We start from the raw sequence: 20,913 nt of genomic DNA on the forward strand, positions 1-20,913 counted from the left end.
TTCCATTTGTTGTTCTAGTTCAAAGCCCTCTGTAGCCACGAAAGGGAGTGTTACGCAGAGTTCTCAGAAGAATGCTTTGCAACTTAAGGTGGTGTCAACCTGACATTCAGCTTCCCTGAAGTGAAGTGCCATCACCTCAGTGTGGATTTCATGCTGGAAGTACTGAGTACCTGGTATGAAGTGCCTGGAAGCCTGACTGATGAGGGAAGGAGCCTGCTAACCCCGAAGGAAGAGTTTCTCTTCAGGAGAAGAGAGGTGCATTCTGTTCCAGGTACGGCCCAGAACAGAGAGACTAAGGAGAGCAATTTGCGGTCTCTCTGTGCCGATTCCTCGCCTCCACAATTAACCACAATTATATGGATCACAAAAGATTTGGCCCAAGTACCTAGGCCCCCACCCCCCAACTCCCAAAATTAGGATAAAAAGTCTGGGCGTTTGGCTTGACCATTCTTTTACATTTAACCACCAAGCAGTGAGGGGGACAGGGGCTTGCTTTGGTACACTCAGACTACTTTGAAAGATCCCCCCCCCTCCTTCCATCGGCTGTCAAAAGAACCCTGATCCAGGCACTAGTCCTGTCACGACTAGACTATTGCCACTTCCTCTATCTAGGGGCTCCTAAAGCAATGTTAAGTTTGCTCTCTTATTGTTTTTCTCATTGAGACCTAGCCACTTGACTGATGCCCGGTGGAGCTACTTGATAGCTATAGAGGAGATGGGCTGTGGACTTCCCCCTCGGCAGTCACATACCCAGCCGGACTTCGTCTCTTCATCCATCTTTTTTCCATCTTTTCTCCCTCCTACACCTTTACCCCACCCCCTTACCCTTCTAAGCTCCATTAATTCCGTCTTCCGACGCTCTTGAAATATTTTCTCGTAACTGATGTAATTTTTAAACTTTTGGATCCTTATGTAAAGCACTCTGATACCTCCGGGTCTAGCCAGCGCTATATAAAACTCAAATAAATAAAATAAATAAAAAAATTAAAATGATTATCCGTGAGCCAGAAATGTGTGTTTTGCAGGATGAGATTGAGAGATATGATGTCGTCTGGAGGGGCGATTTTCATATGTACATCTGAGTGTCATCAGCATACATATGATAATGGAGGTTAGCGGATTTTAAGTGATTTGCTAGTGGTTCCAGGAATAGATTGAAAAGAATGGGGGAGAGGGAAGATCCCTGTGGAAGACCCACAGTGATCTTATGGGGCTTAGACAGAGATTGGTTCATTTTGACTCTCTGGGATCTGTTTAGAAGGAATGAGGAAAACCATTGCAATACAACCCCTGATAGGCCCATCCTTTGTTCAAGTAGTTTCAGTAGACCATCATGTTTGACCGTGTCAAAGGCGGCCAATAGGTCAACTAGTATCAGAAGGCATGATTCATTTCGATTCAGCATTTTTAGTATATAATCGACAACATGAGTAATTGTAGATTCAGTGCTGTGACCTTGACGGAAACCTGAGTGTTGGTCAAGGAGTTGATAGTTATCTATGTGATCGCAGAGTTGGATCTGGACACATTTTTCCAAGAGCTTTGCAAGAGTAGGGATGTTGGAGATGGGTCTGAAGTTATTAGGATCAGGGCAGTCTACGTTGCTTTTTTTTTTTAAGTGGGGGTTTCTTGTCCCGCTTTTAGGCAATCAGGAATAATACCTTGATGTAGTGAGGCATTTACAAACTTAGTCCATAGTGGGAGAATGCATGTTTTGATCTCATTGAATATAGCCAGGGGTAGCGGGTCAGCGAAGTGATTAGATGAGTTTTGTGATGAAAGAATGTAGTAAATGTCTCTTTCGCTGATTGTTGAGAAGCTGTCCCAGGAGGCTTTGTTTTTGGAGAGGTGTCTGGATGGAACTCTCCCTTCATTGTACTGGGAGGAGTAAGAGAAGCGAGATGAGGCAGCAGATAGCAGTTGTTCGCTAGTTGTAATTCATTATCTATCTTTGTAGTTTTTTTCCATGAAGAAGGCGGCCAGTCCTTCACAGTTTGGGAGGGTGTTGGATTCGGGGTCTAAAGGGTTTGATACATTAAGTGATTGCTGCTGGACTATTTCGAATAGTTTTTTGGGCCTATATCTGGCTTGGTCAATTTAAGCTCTGAAGAAATTAGCTTTCATTTGTCTAATGCTTCAGTTGTGTGTTTTCCTGGTTGCTCTTAAGCGTTTTAGAATAACCAAGGATGGGAATGTCTCCAGGCTCTTTCTGCTATTCATAGGTTACGTCTTTCGGTGTTCACGTTGTCATTGAACCAGGAATTTGATTTTCTATTGGATATATTTTTTTGTTGGAGGGGAGCACAGAGTCCATGACTTTCAATATGGAAGTATCTAGAAATCTGTGAGGTCGTTGACATTATCCATGTTGGTCGGTGGAATCATGGTATTATTGCAAAGGGTAGTTAGTTCATTGTGGTTTATATTACGAAGAATCCTTTTCCAATGTTTTATTTTCTCCGGTTGCCTTTGCATCAGGGTCGTCCTTGAATTGATGAGGAAGGTGATGCGATAATGGTCTGTCCAGCCATAGGGGCTAATGGACTCCAAGGAGATGTTGTCCTTCTTTGAGATTATAAGGTCCATAATCTCACCCTTGTGGTGAGTTGGCCTGTCACAAATTTGGGACAACTCGTGATTTAAAAGGAAGGCCTTTAGGCCATTCACTGACTGGTCATTCAGATTGTTTCAGTGTAGGTTAAAATCTCCCAGGAAGATCTGCGGCCCTTGAACAATATCATTCATTGTAATGATTTCCATGATGTGTTCGATGAACAGTGAGTTATCGCCTGGATGGTGATAGAAGGCATGAATATTACAAATGGATTTATTGTTGCAAGCTACTTTGATGCTAAGATATTCGCATGTAGTTCGAGTGATCGTTTCCAGTTGAGATACTGAGAGAGAGTTGCGGGAGATGCATGCTATTCCCCACCTGTTTTCTTGGGTCTATCCAGTCAAATGATTTTGGGACTAGTAGTCTATGATGGGATGGGATGAGATGTTCTGTTTGACCATGTTTCTGTGAGGATAACTATATCAAACTTACATGAGAGGATAAGGTTGTAAATATCTGCTGCGTGTATTTTTTCGATCTAAACTTAAGGAGCATGCATTTCAGCTGATTATTAGAATGATGAGAGGTCGTCCGTGATATCTTGACATGCTTGAGGTTGTCATTTTTACTACTTTGTGATTGTAGCTCGGTTCTCTGAATAGGTTCACTTGGATGGTTTGGATATGATTTAGTTCAGTCTTGTTAGTTTTATTTTCGGTCCAATAAGAGAGGAGGAGTTCATGGATCTCACTGTTCGATAAATCATGATTCAATCTCTTAGAATGAGAAACGTCATTGGGGAATGGTATAGACCCTGAACCAAGCTTGGATAAGTGTGGAACATGGAAGGTGGGCATATCTGTATGGAAATCAGTTCTGGATACCATGGTATTATCTGAGCCCTGCGAGAGTCGTAGATCTGATTTATTGGACGTGAGTCTCTGGAGATTATCCTTTAGATGATGCAGGCTACGATCGATCTCGTTGAATCGCATTTCCCAATTATTGTAATTTACTGGTAGTAGTGGGTTGGTTTTGGAGGTCAGGGGATGGAGGGAAATTGTATGCTGCGCCATTCTGGGGGAAGGAATCTTTAATGGGGGCCTGGCTTGCATGTGAATCTGAACAGTTTAGTTGAGGACATGCATGGGGATAATTTGATATGAGGGGTGGAGGTGTAGAGCGAGTGGTAGTAATATGGTCAGTAGATCTGGGTGACCTAAGATTAGAATGGTGCAGGAGTATAGGTTTGTGGGCATTGTTGTTCCATGTGCATGGGAGCGTTGTGGGATTGCTTAGACGGCACTCGCTGGGGTGCCCCGAGGAGGTCAGAAGGGGTGTTTGGGGTGTTTGGGGAGGGAAAAGTTCGATGAAGTCGGGGTTTGTACTAGTTCTGGTTTTTGGGAGGATGACAGCACCTGTTTTTTTTTTTATTTGGGAAGGGGATGAGGTTGCTTTGAATACCTTTCTCGAATGGCTAAACTGTGGAGATTCTAATCTTAAATTCACAGCCAATAAAAGTCAGGAGTCCATTGATTTTTTAGACATTAAGATTAAAGCAATCGATGGGAAGTTATCTGTGGAATTATATGTGAAACCATATGATAGAAACACCTTGTTACACCACACTAGTTACCATCCAAAATGCCAGAAAGATGGGACCGCATTTAGTAAATTTTTGCGAATTAGGCGCAATTGTAGTGACAGGAACGCTTCTGAATTTCATGCAAAAACCCTGAAACAAAAATTAATACAACAAGGGTATCCAAAAAGATTAATAAAAGAAGCCTATAAAAGGGCTAAATATTTCAACAGGGACAGTCTTTTGGAGACCAAGGACAGGTCGGTAAACACAGAGTCAGGAATAGTGGTGGTGTCGAATTTCAATGGAATGAGCCATAAATTAAAAAATGTGATTAACAAAAACTGGGCATTGCTGAATAAACCAGGTATGATTCCCTAACGGAAAGCAACATTTGCCTATAGACGCAATAAGACGATAAGGAATCATTTAGTAAAAACATTTAGGGAACCTAAATCAAGCAATCAGATGAGCATTAAGGATGGCACCAAAATCAAAGGCAATTTGCCATGTGGTACCTGTACTCATTGTACATCAATCATTAAAGCACAAAAAGTACACCTTAATGAAATCTCTCACTGGATGAATGATCATGTGAACTGTAGAACGAAAAACATTGTTTACCTCATAGTTTGTCCATGTCAGAAGGGATATGTAGGAGAGACGGGCCGCAAAATGAGACTTTGCCTTACGGAACAAAGATCAGCCCTAAAAACCATTAAAAAATGCCCCATTGGTGGAACATTGGGTTGAGAAAAACCATAAGGATGATGATCTTAAATGGTTCTTTTTAGAGAAAAAAAAAGTATCAGCAAGAGGCGGAGACATTGATAAAAAGAGAAAACAAAAGGAGCACTTTATGTCAAAATATAAAACATATTATCAATGTTTAAACAGCAGAGAGAGATGGGAGAGACTCATTAGATAGGATTAATAGAAAATAGTGATAAGCCTCTTACTGATTAAGTGCAAAATTGTGGTACTAACCAATGGGAATGTTTACAGTTTAGAAAGTCTGACACTATTACTATCAAGGGCAACACTGTGTGGGAGTTGGAGGAACAGAAAAAACTTGCCCTGATCCCCCATTTTATGATGGATTTCTGTGTTTTCAGTCATTTGACTTAATATACTTGTGATGTGAATATTGGCTGTAATTTTAGACATAAGGCACCTTTTATGTATTAATTGAGATTGTTTGAAAAAAGCCCACTAATGAATAGCCTATGTAGCACATTATGATTGTGATTACAATGTAAAGTGTGAATGGTTGCATAATAACAATAAGGAAATAATAATAAAAAAAATGAATATAATGATTGAAAAGATTGTGGGGCAACCTCAAGTACACTAAATATTGTACATATGACTTGAATGAAACGCACTAGAAAAATGGAGGTTAGAGCTGTCGCTAGCCTATGTTTACACAGTGTAGTAAGAATAAACAGTCGCATTATGTATAATGGTTTAGCTACAAATTACCATAGAAACGGGAGATATACAAACTACAAGAATAGTATAATATTAAGCATTAGTGATTTTGTCACTTAATATTATCATTGGTAAGCTGGGAACTCCATACATCGCGAGATTCGAGCATTGGTTAGATTATGTTAACACTGTGTTTAAAAATGTGCAGATTAATCTGCAGTCGCGGATGTTCAGCCGCGTATTATCGTAGAAGTGGGACATAAATAAACTACAAAAATGGCGCCAGAATTCGCAGTTGCGTTCAGGCCCCCACTGAAAACTACAGGTTCGCATGGTAACATTATAAATACCACGAGATTCAAGCTTCTTTACGTTAGCTTCTCCAAAATAGGGCCGGGAGTCACAAATAAACTACAAATATGGCGACTAAAACACGTGCAAGCCTTTACTGCCACCAATGAGCATTAATCAATACGATTAAACTCGCATTATACGATATAAATACCGCGAGAAGTAAACGCGGTTCCGTATTCCTGATTGCCCAGAACCCCTGAGTCGGCACACGCTGCGCATCGAAAGAGGTAAGGAGAGGTCAAGCTCGAGTGTATAGGGGCGCTTTGTTGCGATTGTATAGCAAGCGGTTGCTGGCGGCATGCACTAATGTACAGCTGTCATCAGAGCCTGCCGTAGTTCGGACAGTGAGCACTATACATTTTTAAAAAAACATGTATGAGTATTAATATAGTGATTGAGCAATGTCAGTTCGCCAAATGGCTTTGCGAATTTACGCCTATGCATTTTGGCTATCAAGGGCAGTGTCTATCATAACCGGTGTGGAGAACCGGTGACTGCCATTTACGATGTACACCTAGAAGAGAATAATGGCCAATGTAACGTACCATTAACATTATCTACAATATGTGTAGCGTTGGTGAAACTATAATGGCCATGTTGGGAGCTTGATCAGCTCTACTGTGCGCCAAGTTCTGCCACGATGATGCATAAAATCACAGGATCGCAGATTTGGAATGACAATATGTAGGAAGTAGAAATAAATAAGATGCACATCTTTTTGAAATAACAGTAGATAAGATGGTATTACGAATAATTATCGCCTACAATCAGACTTATTTACTTTCATCATACAGGTCTGAGTCTCGCCCTAAATTATACAGAGTGGCGGCTGTAGGATCGCTATGGGTTAATTAATCAACCCCAAGATTACAGCTGAGATTATCCAATAAAGGGATTTTATGTGAACAACAGTACCCCCATAAAAGGGTAAGTGTTGCAAAAGAAAAAACGGGTGACCTTTTGATTTTGCATTGATACGAATTGAGTTAGCAAATGTACGGTTTCTCTAATTTATACCATAGGAATAAACAACACCAACAACTGTCAAAATTGAAGTGATAAAGGATAGACATTAAGGCAGCAGCAATCCAAAGTGGGCATTAAGATAAAGACCCCCCGTGTGAGTATGTGAAATAGCGATGAAGTCTTATAGGACTAATACCACAAGAGGTATTGGAATGAATTAATAACATTGATATTCCTTAACAGAATTGAATAGATCTGTCCATACTGAGATGGAAGCTTGAAAGACTATTACAGGATTAATCACCTGAAACCCTAGCAATTTAAGAGGGTAAGCTACTGATCTCTATTTCAGATTAGTGCAATATCAGGTAAAGGGTATAGGATTTAGGGACTGCCTGACTTCGAATAACATCAAAATGAGGGAGGTGGGACCCTACATAAAGATGACTGTGATACTATGTGGATATTTTGGTTTTAACATAAAAGTGAATAGTTAAACCAGTTGTACAGCCTCAGAAATAATAACATAGATGTATGTCAAGTAGGATTGAGTACGTTTTAGGAATCCAGGGGTGTTGAATTTTGAATACATCCCGTGTGGGAATTAGTTAGTACACACTGAACCAAGGAAAGTATGATATATATGTAATACAAGCACGCGTGATAGACACGAGTTTAATTGTATATATTCATTTTTAGATTTGTTTTATGAAGATACAATGTTTTTAAATGTTCAGTTCTGAGGAAGGTGCTTTCCAAAGGAAAAAGACACACCGAAACGCATCGACACAACTGTATGAACTGTAATGCAATAACTCTTTATATGTGATGTATTAGTCTATAAAGGGGACAGTATTGAATGCAATATTGTAAAAAATTACTTTATTCAAGTGAGATATTTTAATGTCGAATTTTTACTCTATGTATCATTGTGTATATGTATATGTTTTTAATTGCACCAAATTAAGTGTCTAGAATCATACCAATATCCAATTCTGTTACTTTTTATAAAATAATAAATGAGGGATATGATTCTACGTGTTGTCACATATTTTTACAATTAGATTTCCTTTGGTTCATTGCATTTTGTTGGGATTAATCACATTATTATTGAATAACACAGAAAGGAAAACATTTTTGTTATCGCTTTGCATTTCCCGGTCCTTTCTGGTCTACCTGGGTAACTCTCTCTTTTGTGGAGCACCTGGTTAGATGCATTCCCTTGTGGCCTCTGATGTCCTCTCCAGAACAATGTTTGTATCAATGTTCAGTTCCCAAAATGAGCCCTCTGGTCAGGAGGAAAGCAGAGAGATGCTGCCATGATTGAGGCATCCATTTTTGATTGCCAGATGGAAAAGCAGACACGGAGGTTGGTGGACCAGCAGGTGGATTGGGACTGGTGGTGAGAAATGGAACAGAGTGAGGAGGTACTCAGATGGTCCTTTGGGAGCTGCACCGGAGACGGATGAAGTTGAGCCAGAATATTAAGTATATACACCTCAACTTACGACTTGCAGGACATGGGCCCCCCTAACCGTCAATTTTGTATGCAGTACACTCTGAAAGGAGCCTCATATGCTTTGAAGTACAGAATAGAAGAAAAGCCACTGTAAGAGTCCAGGGAGCTGCAAATAATTTGGCAACAACTGATCCAATGTCTTCTACCTTGAAGAGTCGGATGATCCAGAATATATATGTCAGAGCGACGAGCTGTAGGAAATAATGCCATCTCTTGCTTCTGCAAAGTTTCAAAAGGCGGAGGAGGCTGTAGTGGGTACATGCTAAGTGTGGTGTGCCTCCGGTGTCAGGATGGTCTCTCAACAAGTCTGTAGTTGGTGAGTGTGTAGAGAGGTTAGTGCGGTAAGGGCGTTGTCCATTAGTGCTTCCATTTCTTTTTTGTGCTTCTTTGTGATTCATTGGGAATTACTCTGACCACAGAGTGAGGAGTTGCCTCATGTGCTTTTCTTTCATGGAGACCCTTCACTGACTGAGGATGTGCAAGTTTGCATCTTAAATGTAACATGCACCACATTTAGTTGCCTGTCAATGAAAAACACTGTGGTTGGAAATTGCCCCTGTCTCAGGAAGGACTATGGAAACACAAATTACCATCTTTTCACGTTGCTGCAATCATAATGCCCTCCTTGTGGATAACAGAGCACAGCAAGAAGTAGGAGAGCCAAGAGATCAGGGCAGCCATAAAAATAATTAACCAATGGTGGAAGCTTTGAACCTTTTACTGTTAATCATCTTACTCGCACCCCAATCTGCATTCATTTTCTGCACTTAACAGGCAGTAGCATAGGCGGAAAACAACCCAGTTGTACTTCTCAGAGATTCAGTGTCCGCTTCACTTACAGGTTATTAAGTAATGGAAGGATGTGCTATAAGCTCGATGGAAAGGGCAGTGTGGGTTTTTGCTGCCAGCCTCCAAGATTGGTATGTGCTCCTTCTACAGCAGAGAAAATGGGGGGTGAAAGACCAAGGAGGCCATTAATGCTTAAAAAACACAAATACTCACTGGTAGGTTGAAAAAGCTAGAAGCAAGTCCTCAGCCTTGAATTCTGGAGGGAAATCATAGATTTCAATAACATGGGAAAGTTCTGAATCATCCAGGTCCAATTCTGTGGGCTGATGACTGTAATAATTATATTGAGGCTCCTGGAAGCTTTCCTCATTTTCTTTATTGCCTGCTAACTAGAAAAGAATAAAGAAGTCAGATAAACTCTTCTATTTCAATTTTATTTTTAATTTACAAATTGAAAATGGTATGTTTTGCCAGTTTTGAATTCAGAGCCATGTGTGAGAAAGATATCTCTTATCTAGTGGTAGCACTCTTGTTCCTTTCACCAGTACCATTGGGGATCTAGAATGCACTGCCATTCCTTGCCTGTCAAACCCCAAATAAAATTCAACAATGCCAATGTGTTGCAACAGGAGTTAGTGCATGAACACATGCATTAATTACAATGCAGGAACATAAACTTACAAGCTGAAACACCTGTGCTGTCTGGCAGCCTAGACAAAACAACTTCCTGTCATCTTAACCCCACAGTCTTCAAAGGCTGCTGTTGGCTCAGATTCAAAATACTTCTTTAACCCCTTCGAGGCTGATGACGAGCTGGGCTCGTCATGGTGTAGCCTCCTCGTACACTCATGACGAGCCCAGCTCGTCATGAACTATGGATATTTTATTTTTTCAGCACCGGGGGGGAAAACGCATAGCAGCCATGGAGTTAACACTATTAGTCACACCAAACTTATGCACTCTTACAACTGTATGATGAGTTTTATTACTGAACTACAGTTGAGCGTACAATGCAGCTCTTCTTAAACGGAGTGAACAGGGAACTGATGAGGACGGTCCTACACCTGCCGATGAATGGAGTGGAAGTATGTCAGCTGATCTGCATAGCCTGTCAGGTAGATACATGGGTGATCACAGCTCTAGCAACAGTAATCATCTACATAACAGCTGTGCCCACCACATACAAACCTCTCATGGCCCATTGATTCGAGGAAGGATCAAATAAGTGGGTCAAGTTGTATCCAATCTGCCATTCACCGAGGCTCAATTAAAGCGGGATTAAAATCTAAGTCAAAATATTATCGTGGTGATGGGGTGAAGGTTGCCTCAACATTCTGCATCTTAAGCTTCTTAATATAGTTTCCCTGCAAAGCCACTCAGGCATGCCTAGGTGGGAGAGTAAGAAGCATGAGGATTCATTGAACTCTGACCATAAAAATATTTAGGTTAGTAAGGCAGCCTAAGAAATCTGACAGGCAGAATTTGGGCACAATCATAGACAGGGAACTGTCCACTTCCATCAAAAGAATGCTAACTTAGAAATATTCTATCAAACAGTATTAAAAAGAGATTAACTTCCAGAGTTTTGCCAATCAACACAAATCATTCATAAAGAGAGGTAGCTTCATCCATTTAAAGCAAGTACATTTTCCCCAAGGCTTACAAGTAAACATTCACCTTTTGTTGCCCGGTTACTCACTTGATTTTTCACTAGGCGAAAAGCTTACAATCACCTGTAATTCTTTGTCCATTATGTTGGTATAGGCCGTGTTGCTGGAAAAACTGAAGAAGGGTGCAGACATGTAAACATGTTGATGAGGTAGGCTATTATCAGCCTAAGAGTGTCTACTGTGGTATCTTCTCAGATGCCACATATGCTTTTCATTTAGCCGGGTCTGGTGGCTCAGTGGACTAATGCATCCACTTCAAGGGCCTGTGTTCAACCTCATGGTCACAGGTTCAAATCTCGTGGGTCCACTCAGCCTTCTCTCCATCTGAGGTCGAGGAAATGAGTATCATGCCTCCGCGTGAACGTGTGCTTTACAAATGCATGTTATGTCATTTTATGTTATATACATTGCCTATGTGCTCTTTGAAACTCTAGTGGTAGGTCAAATGTGGATTGTAGTAGGGCAGGCAAGATGACAGAAAATGTTTGATGTCAGGACCTTCTGCTTTCTCAGGAACCCCCAAGACGCAGATATTATCCCTTTAAAGGTGATCCTCCAGGTCTGAGTCTACAGTGCACGTTTCACAGCTCTGATCCCTAGTCTGGAGCCTTGTCCAGCCTTGTATGCAATTCTGCCCTCTCTACTTGCCAGTTGTGATTAAAAGGAATTGATGTCTGTGCATAGGTTTTTCAGTTCGCTGGTGTTTGTCAGTGATTGCTTGTTTAATGGAGGCTATGCATACTTTAACAACCTTCAGCTATGTAAGGTAGATGCCTCCATGTTCTACTTGCGGGACTGCATTCTGTGTGCTGCTTGGTCTGCCACTGCTTCTGAGAAAAGAAGTTGCCTCAGTACCTTATGACCCCATTTAGTAACACCCCACTGTCGTATTTTCAAGGTCGCTGGACCATAATGCCCACATTTTTGTTGAGGGATTGAATTTTGCGTGCAAATTTTATTTTTGCAAGTTCTAAAGTAGGAAGTTGTCCTGGTGCTTTGTTATCCTGTTTGGATTTGCCGTGTTATCAGAGAACTGAAGTCCTCTAGGGTCTAAAAACCATAATTTGATTGCAAGAGAACACTAGTTCAAGTCTGAGACTTACATAATACTCTGTAACTGTAGCTCCCTGTCTAATGGTGCTATGACAAATAATTATAAATGTGTGCGTCACTTCCAGCATAGACTAATCTGGAATATTCTTTGGTGGATGGCTCCAGAGTTACCAAGTGTGTGTTGCCATCTAGTGGGTCCTCGCCGGGAACTGCAATGCTGGTATTCTGGTATGGGGACCTCGGTCTAAGGAAGAACAGACGGCTTGCCGGTATATAGAGATCATAAGAAGCACCAGCAGTCTCCGCGTCTACAACTGTTATCTCCTTTTCACAGGTGCTTTTTTGAAAGAAACTGAGGGCGCTCAGCTGATTATGCCCCAGTCGAAGAAGTCGGCAGCAGATCTGATCTCAATAGCAGGCATACAGGTCGGACTTTTGGTGCCAGTTGACATCTGGCTGCTCAGAGTTCTAATTCTTTGGGGTCTCTATTTACAGCAAGATTAATGCCTCATTTGCCTTACTTTCAGGTCAGAATCAGCCTACCTGCTGAGAAAGCAGCCATGCTTTCCGGGGCTTGGTTTCGTCCCACCAGCTTATAAGCACCTACTCAAAACCATCTGGAAAGACATGCTTGAATTAGATAAACAGGTGCTTTCAACATTTGGAACTCCAATAGGACCGCATGCAACTGATAAAGGCGTTGTTCTCCAAGTCAAATTGAAAACCAAAATGTTTACATCTCATTACAACCTAAAGTACGTGCTCTCATCAGCACCTGAATTAGAGAGGTAGTCAGATTGGGGGAGCTTCCTACATTGCACTCAATTTTTAGGTAGCTTCATTGCCACAATGCACACTTAAACCTTCCCCCGCTTGATGTCTTCTGGCCTAAGACTGAAAAAAAAAGTGTTAATGCTTTTACTATAACAGTCAAGCCACACAAGGACAATGCTTCTAGAAAGACTCATCATGCTTGCAGGATCATACGGTTTTAGGTTATACTGTGAATCTGTTGATGGAGAATGGGCTACAAGTCCTTACATCATCTTCCTATTTTTTTAGTATACAAAGTAATCTGGGCCTAAACTAGACTTACCAAGTGAAGCTTTTACACTCTTCACTCTTGTGAAGATGAAGCTCAACAAAAAGTATTCTTATTCACTTTTTTTGGATTGCAAATAAAGCAGAAGCCAATAGGTTGACATTTTGGTCTCAAAAGGAATATCTTTAACAATTTAGGCACAGAATAAACATGCCATCTACTGCAGGTGTTGTAGCACTCTTCTTACCCTGTTCTCTTGATTACAACCGCAATATATGTCGAGAATCAAAGGCACAGCTCTGAACTAGTTCACGTATTTTGTAAATAGAATACCAAGTCCAATCATCATTCATATCAGAGATATCAACTTTGGAGTCTCTCACGTCTCAACACTCTTGCCATTTCCTTCTATTGATAAATGTTCCTGCTGTTCTCTATCCTGGCACTTCGGCTGTTTTCTAATGTATACAGGTACAACTCAAAGCTGCAGAGTGAAAAGACTTCTGGGCCTCAACCACGGCTCACTGATTGCCTAATGCATGTGCAAACATACATGCAGCAGAGTCAGTGCGGACTCACTGAGACTAAAACAGAGATCATAGTAATAGGTGGAATGTGCGTGCATTGCGCATACCACAGATTATGCTGTATGTTGGGTGCATTGCTAAACATTATCGGCAAATTTAAATGGCTTTGTGTGTTTGAGCCAGAACCATTACTCAGTTTATATCTGGCGTTTTTTTCAGTGAATTTCATTGTAGTTTTTTATTATTACACACTTAACTTTCAAACCCCACTCTGCATAGCCTTTGGATTTGTGTTGGTCACTAGGCCGGACTTGCGGCCATCTCATAAGCCCAAGCACAGGAATCAAACCCGCTCTACGCAGGGCCTGTAGCCACGCACAGCGGGGACTGGGTGCAGGGCTGGCTGCAAGCTGGGCCCGGAGTCCAATCTGTCACAGGCACCCAACCGAGATGGCTAGCACAAGAACTTACAAACCGTTTGTTGTGGGTCCCGCACTCCTAGTGGTTATTTTGAATTTTGTTACTTTATAAATGTAACACTGTCGTTGGTGCAATGAATGGTAATCTTGCTGGGCTTCCAAGATTAAGGTATCTCAACATAAGAGTATGTATCCTGTTACACAAGATGCATTCCATTCATGCACTCCTTTCCAAACTTTCATAAATTTGCATACAATTTTTCTCAGATATTCAATAATTCATTTATTCGTAGTAGAGTTTTGTTAGAAACATATCATTGTTTTCATGACTGTTCAACATATTTCATGTCTCCCAAATTTTTTTTTTATGATGCTAGTATTGCCCAATGCATTTCAAGCGTATCGCCCTTCCTCAGGGGACTTCCATTAAATCTAGAAACATTAATCATAGGTCTTAGTTAGTACCTAAATGAAACAATCTCTGTAGAAAAAAGCTGTTAAGATAACAACATAATACATAGGTGCTGCCCCACATGCTATAGTGAAACGTGTGTTGTTCGTGAGAAAATAATGGGTGTTCAAAGAAGCTAGAACGCTCGTGTTTAACCAATGCGAAAACAGTAGTTGGAGCCCAGAAGTTGGGCACTGACCTTAATGCATGGAATCTGTCGTTCACGGTGTATAGCTGTGAAAAGGTAAACGAAGTCGTATTGGTAAAGCATAACGTGACAAAGGTGTCTCGTTGCTGGATATGAAATACCGATCGTGTCTTACCGGGGTAATGGTGCCGTGGTGCTTCCCTCGCTAATCTCGGCGTGCAGCGCTCTATCCGGAAGCGCTCTATGATATATGAGCCATTCGATGGCAACGGGTGTTGCCATGGTACCCGGGCGTAAGCGGGCGGCGCTCTACATACTCTATGGTGTGGAAACACTATGGTAACGGTGTTTGTTTACGTAAGATACAAGCGTGAACATCAAAAACGGACTACATGTCAATCGGTAAAGCGGGTGCATGTAGTTTACTGTTGGCGTGTTTTGAGGGAAAAAAACATGTGGGGTGTAAAGGTAAAAAAATGATTTGGTTGACAAATGTATGTACATAGCAAAACGTGCGCAAAGTATCGTATTGCAGAAGATATAAAGGCATGGTCATATATTACGAGCTGAACAAATATGAAATAGAATAAACATGTAATCCATATAGTACATCAGTGTTTAATATGTCAAATGTATAAGTAGCAATGAAGATCCAGCCTTTCATTGAGTCCTTTGGGCTGTAGGGTGCATAGGTAGTCTATCCAGAAGATTTCTCTGCGTAATAAGTGGCTGTTGTTATCTCGGCCCGGCAGGGTTGCCACTTTTTCGAGTATACAGAATTTGAGTTGGCTTACGTTGTGCTTGGCCTCATTAAAGTGTGCTGCTATGGTAGATTTGTCATTTTTCAACCGAATGTTGCTTTTATGTTCTACGATTCTGGTCTTTATTTTTCTTTGAGTTTTGCCTACGTATGAGAGGCCACAGGGGCATCTCAGCAAGTAAATGACATTTGAGGTGTCGCATGTTCCAGATACTTTCAGTTTTATTGGCGAACCTTTGGTAGGATGATTTATAGTATTGCCTTTAATGATTGCGGAGCAGTTACCACAGTTATGGCATGGTAAAGTCCCTTTGTGTGTGCCATGTTCTATTGGTTTCGTTTCTTTTACCAATTCTTTCAAATTCTTTGTTCTTTCATAAGCAAAGATAGGTTGATGTTTGAATAAGTTTTTGAAATCTTCCTCTAATGCAAGCATAGGCCAATGTGTTTTGATGGATTTTTTGATCATAGAGCTATTTGTAGAATACTTAGATACAAATACAGATCTCTGTTCATCAATTTTCTCTTTAGGTTTTAATAGATGCTCTCTTTGTAATCTTTCAGCTCTCAGAGGCAGAATCCAAGATGGCTTGGGGGTATCCTCTTTTTCTAAATTTTTCCAACATATCTTCTTTGTGTTTGTGGTACAATTCTTTTGTAGATGCAATTCTCTTTATTCTTAGTAATTGTGAAAAGGGTAAATGCTGCTTTAGTGGGGTTTGGTGAAAACTTTTAAAGTGGAGTAGGTTGTTTCTGTCAGTTTTCTTGGTAAATATGGACGTTGTTATATTGCCATTCTCATTGGTTAGTTGTACATCCAAAAATGATAAGGACTCTTTGTCTATAGTAAAGGTGAATTGTATTCTTTCATCGATCTGATTGAGTTGATCTAATTCGTTGATTAAATTTTCTTTACTTCCCTTCCATAACACAAAAATGTCATCAATGTATCTCTTATAGAGTATTAGGTTGCTGGTCCATCCTTCATTGTTAAGTATATGGTCTAGTTCATAACGATGCATGAACATATTTGCATAGGTTGGCGCGGCACAATTGCCCATAGAAGTGCCCGACATTTGTAAATAGAAATGATTTTCCCATTCAAAATAGCTATGATATAGCGTAAAGTGTAGTAAATCCATCAATAGTATTTTGAGTGCTTCTGGTTTGTTCTCATGTACAAGAAAGCTCTCCACGCCAGATATGCCTAAATCATGCGGTATGGATGTGTATAATGATTTCACATCTATGCTTGCCATGATCATGTCTGTGGTAAAGTTGCTTTTTTCTGCCTCCAAAATATTAAGAAAGTGTGTAGTATCCTTAATATATGTTGAACTGTTTTGAACCATATTTTGTAGATGTTTGTCCAGATATTTTCCAACTGGTTCATGGATGGATCCGACAGTAGATACGATGGGTCTTAGCGGTGGTAGTTTTTCATGCTTATGAATCTTGGGTGTCATGTATATGTATGGAGTTGCGGGATTGTTTTTTATAAGGTATTCTTTCTCTTTGGGACCTATGGTGCCTTGGTCAACTGCGTTCTGTATTATGGTGGTTAGGATTTTGGTAAATTCTTTTGTAGGATCTGAATTAATGCAGGTGTACATGTTAGGATCTTGAACATGTTTTTGTACATTTTCTTTGTAGTAGCTTGTGTCCATTATCACCAATGCCCCACCTTTGTCTGCTTGTCTTATGGTGATTTGTTGGTTATTAGCTAAATTTCTTAGGATTTGCTTTTCTTTTTGCGACATGTTGGAGTGTTTTGATCTAGGTTTTTTGAATATTTCTTCAAGTTCCGTCAATATGACTTTTTCGAATGCGTCCAAGACTTTGTGGCTCACTGGAGCTATGAACTTACTTTTGGTTCTTAAACCCATGAGGGTGTTTTCTTGGTTTTGTGTGGTGGTTACTGTAGGTTCTATCACGTTAGTGAAAAAGTGTCTTAGTCTTAATGCTCTGAGAAATTTGTATACACAAACTTTTGTCTCTAGTAGGTTAGAGTGGTACGTAGGGACATATGAGGATCCTTTCTGTAATGTCTGTAGTTCTTGGTTACTCATTTGATGCTGGGATATATTTATGACAAGGCTTTCTGACTCCTTGTGCTTTTGGCAACTGGAGCGCTTTCTGTTTGTACGTTTGCTTCTCCTGGTTCTATTTCCTGTCCAATGCCTACCTCTAAAAAAGGTGCCGATGTTTGTTGGGCACTTGACGTGCTGGCTGTTTGTTTGTCAGTTATTAAGGTTGATTGTGGTTTATGTAGGTCTTTGGATTGCCCTGGTTTAGGTCTCCTATTGTCCCAGTGAGGACGTCTTTGTTGCGAATCGTCAGAGGATGTATCATCTGTGGATTTGTCAGTATTGGGTCTCTGTTGTGGCCTTTTTGCATATATATCAGCCCATGAATACACTTCACCCAATCGGTAATCTGTGGTGTCTCTTTTGAATTTTCTCAGTTTTCTGTCATTTATTTCTTTGGTGTATTCGTCCAATTTTTTGTTAGTGTCTGCCAAAATTTGATCCCATTCCTCTTTTGTTACTGATTTATTCAATTCGTCTTTTGTTTGTGCAACTTCTTTTGTCAATTCCTCAATTAATTTCGCTAACTCTTCGATGATCAGTAGAATTAAGTCCAATGAACATTTATTTAAAATAGCATGCCATTGTTCTGTAAACCTTGCGTTATTTTTGCATAATGTAGATTTTAGGGATATTCTCAAACCTCGAGGTTAGCACAAGAACTTAACATGCAGTGGGCAAACTGTATGGCGGTGGTTGATGGCCCCATTTCCAGCCATTCAAGCAAAGCCAGAGACTCATTATTGTGTTTGGCTTTGAGGGACTTTTTTTCCTAAATAATGCCCAAAACTTGCGAGTCAGGCACAAATTGGAGGTCCCTCCAGCACCTAAAACGGCTGCTCGCAAGTCAGACACTTTTAACGTTGAGCCTGAGCAGCGCTTGCTGTATTCAGGTATGGACTTGAAGCTCTGCCCACTCTCTGCCCAACTCTTTTAAACTGGCTTCTGTGACTGCCCTTTGTAAAAGTTGGCTTTTAATTTGTTAATAGGCTTATTAGTCGCTCCTTAGTACTCCTGTCTTCTTTTGTAACCTCTCATCAGTAGTGAACCTTTTACATGTGCTGTTACTCTGTATGCTTTATTTACAGTCTGTCAGCATTATTTCTCTTAATGACTTTCCAGTACCTGCTATTGCAGGCACACTTTTCCCAGCTAACACACACTGATTGTCTTTCCTTTTTTTTTTTTATTATTAGAGAAGTTTGGAGGGCGCGTGTTCTGTTTCATGCACTTCCCTTCTGACCGCCATCTTGTTTAAAAAAAATTTTATTAATAATTGTGGACATGTTTTATCAATGCTGTTATCGTTTCACGATCGCATCGCAGGTTTTGCTTTCATTGTTGTGTTTTCCCAGCACGCCTTATGTTTCACCGCTACAGTGCTTAGAAAAAGTGGTATGCGATGCGAGTGGCCCTCGAGTATGTAAAACATTTTTTGGTCCACAACGCGCCGCACACGCTTTATCTTTAACATGGCGCCCTTGGGTCTTTCTCTTGTACACAGACGCAAACAGTCAACAATAGCCCCCGCGGCTTCAAGACCCTCATCCCCAAGCTGCGCTTTAACTTTCAGCACGGCGCCCACTTTGAGATTAACAACACAGGTGCTGTGCTTAATATATTAGCAGGTGCCAGCTTTTATCATTTATCACCCACACACAGCATGTACGACCCTTGTCCTACTGCCTTTTCACAGTAGCCTGTAATTGTCTATGCACCTCGTTCCTGACCTCACGGTCGGCGCTCTGCAAAGCGTACGATGGGGGCAGGGTAGTGCTCAGCGTGCGCTGTAGCAGCAGCAGTTCCTCGGAGTCCCGAGCCTCAGCCGCACGCAGCACCAAAGCGGAGAGCGCTGGCCTATGTTTCAGGCCTTACTGCGCTCCAGTATATCATTCCTTTCAACATCTGCACACATCTTTTCCCCCAATTGTAGAATCCCTCAAATCGCTCTGTTTTCTGGTTCTGATTCTGCTCAGTGTTTGTTTATCTTCACCATTTCTGCACGTCTAAACAGGGCTTTAAGTAGGATGAAATAACTGGGGCGCGGCCAATGCAATTAAGGGCGTGGCTTAAAAACAAGTATGCTACAAATCTGTGTTTAGCATAGTGTGCTGCCCGACTGGTATTTTGCTGCTTTTGTCATTGCCCCGAAGAATTTCCATTGCAATAGGTCTCGCATTTATGAAACTTTGACATATTGGCATTGCAAATGACAATGCCTTTTATTTATGTGCATTGACGTAACAACACTTGAGGGGGCCTCCCTGCAAGATACGCTAAGGGGGCCCCTCCGGGCTCAATCAGTAGCTCGCTGGCCAGAGTTTTGTGCGGATGGGGCCCCCTGGAGCTTGGGGACCCCCCGCACGGGGGCTGTGGGGGCCCGTGTTACGCCCCTGTTTATGTGCACTTTGTACTTGTAGTCGTTGCTTGCAGGTTTTCAAAACACATATAAAAGCATTGCCGTTTACAATGCCACCAGCTCAAAATCTCGCAAATGCCAGACCTATTACATTGCAAATGCTTGTTCTCTACAGTGTTAAGCATTTTTCACATATCTGCGTACCCCGGACCACTGCTCTGGGACTGGTAACATTTAGGGCTGCCCCTACTGCCACACCCCCAATGGTTGTTAAGTATTATTTTTTTCACAAATGAAACTTGCAAGTCAGAACTAACTTGCTAGTTTTCAAGATGGTTAAAAAAATTCAATCAAATCAAACTGTGTAAAAAATTCAAAAAGTGATTAACAATGTTAAAACGGCAGAGATTTACAATAGTGTTAACCATTTACACCAGTTTGGTAACTTTTTAAAACCCATTTATCTTAAAAACTACTGAATGGCATTCCACTGAACCAAAGGAAGTGTGCTTTATGAGTAAAGTTCTACTTTCTTGCAAAATCTGGTGTAAAGCAGCAGGAGATGAGAGCAACATTTCCTACAGGAGATAAAACAGGAAAACACTTGTTTTTTATCAATAGGCGGACCTTCACAAAACTTGATACGTACAATCACATACATCTATAATATAAAAGTACACACACACACACACACACACATACACACATACATTAGTGGCAATGTTGATACTGTGTCTCAAATTCACGTTTCCTAGTGCCTACGTTTCTTCGTTCCAATTGTTTTTTTACTCTTAATTTTAGACAAATACAAGTGTAGATGGCATCGTTCTCGATGGAATGAGTCGCCCATGCGTAATCTTCCCTTGGGCAAGTTAAGTTAGTGTCTACTGGAGTTTGAAAGATAAAAGGCCTGTTTTTGATGATTCTATATGATGAGGTGGTGTACTCAAAAACTTGCTGCGTCTTCTCTTCAAATTTTATTTTATTGATTGATTTCTCCATGTACGCTTACCTCGAGTCTAGGAGTCCCTGGCCGGTTAGCCTCCTTCAAATCGTAGATGTTTACCTACTTCATCAACAGACATTTCAATGATTTATTCAATATCTTTTACAATAATCAAATACCCAATCAGTGAATCTTCATGTATGAGAACTTAGATTATTCAACTAAGTAAATGAGCGTTTAGAATCAAAAGGAT

The 20,913-nt window shown here is 40.8% G+C and overlaps 1 protein-coding gene across 1 annotated transcript in view; it reads right to left on the bottom strand.

The window, feature by feature from the left end:
- Positions 1 to 20,913, bottom strand: part of R3HCC1L (R3H domain and coiled-coil containing 1 like) — a 359,134-nt gene that overhangs the window by 194,848 nt on the left and 143,373 nt on the right. The window contains exon 4 of the mRNA XM_086922609.1: positions 9,412 to 9,587. Within this exon, the coding sequence (XP_086778735.1) occupies positions 9,412 to 9,587 (176 nt within the window). The remainder of the gene's footprint in view (positions 1 to 9,411; positions 9,588 to 20,913) is intronic.

Source organism: Lissotriton vulgaris, chromosome 5, assembly GCF_964263255.1.
Source record: "Lissotriton vulgaris chromosome 5, aLisVul1.2, whole genome shotgun sequence".
Taxonomy (NCBI): Eukaryota; Metazoa; Chordata; class Amphibia; order Caudata; family Salamandridae; genus Lissotriton; species Lissotriton vulgaris.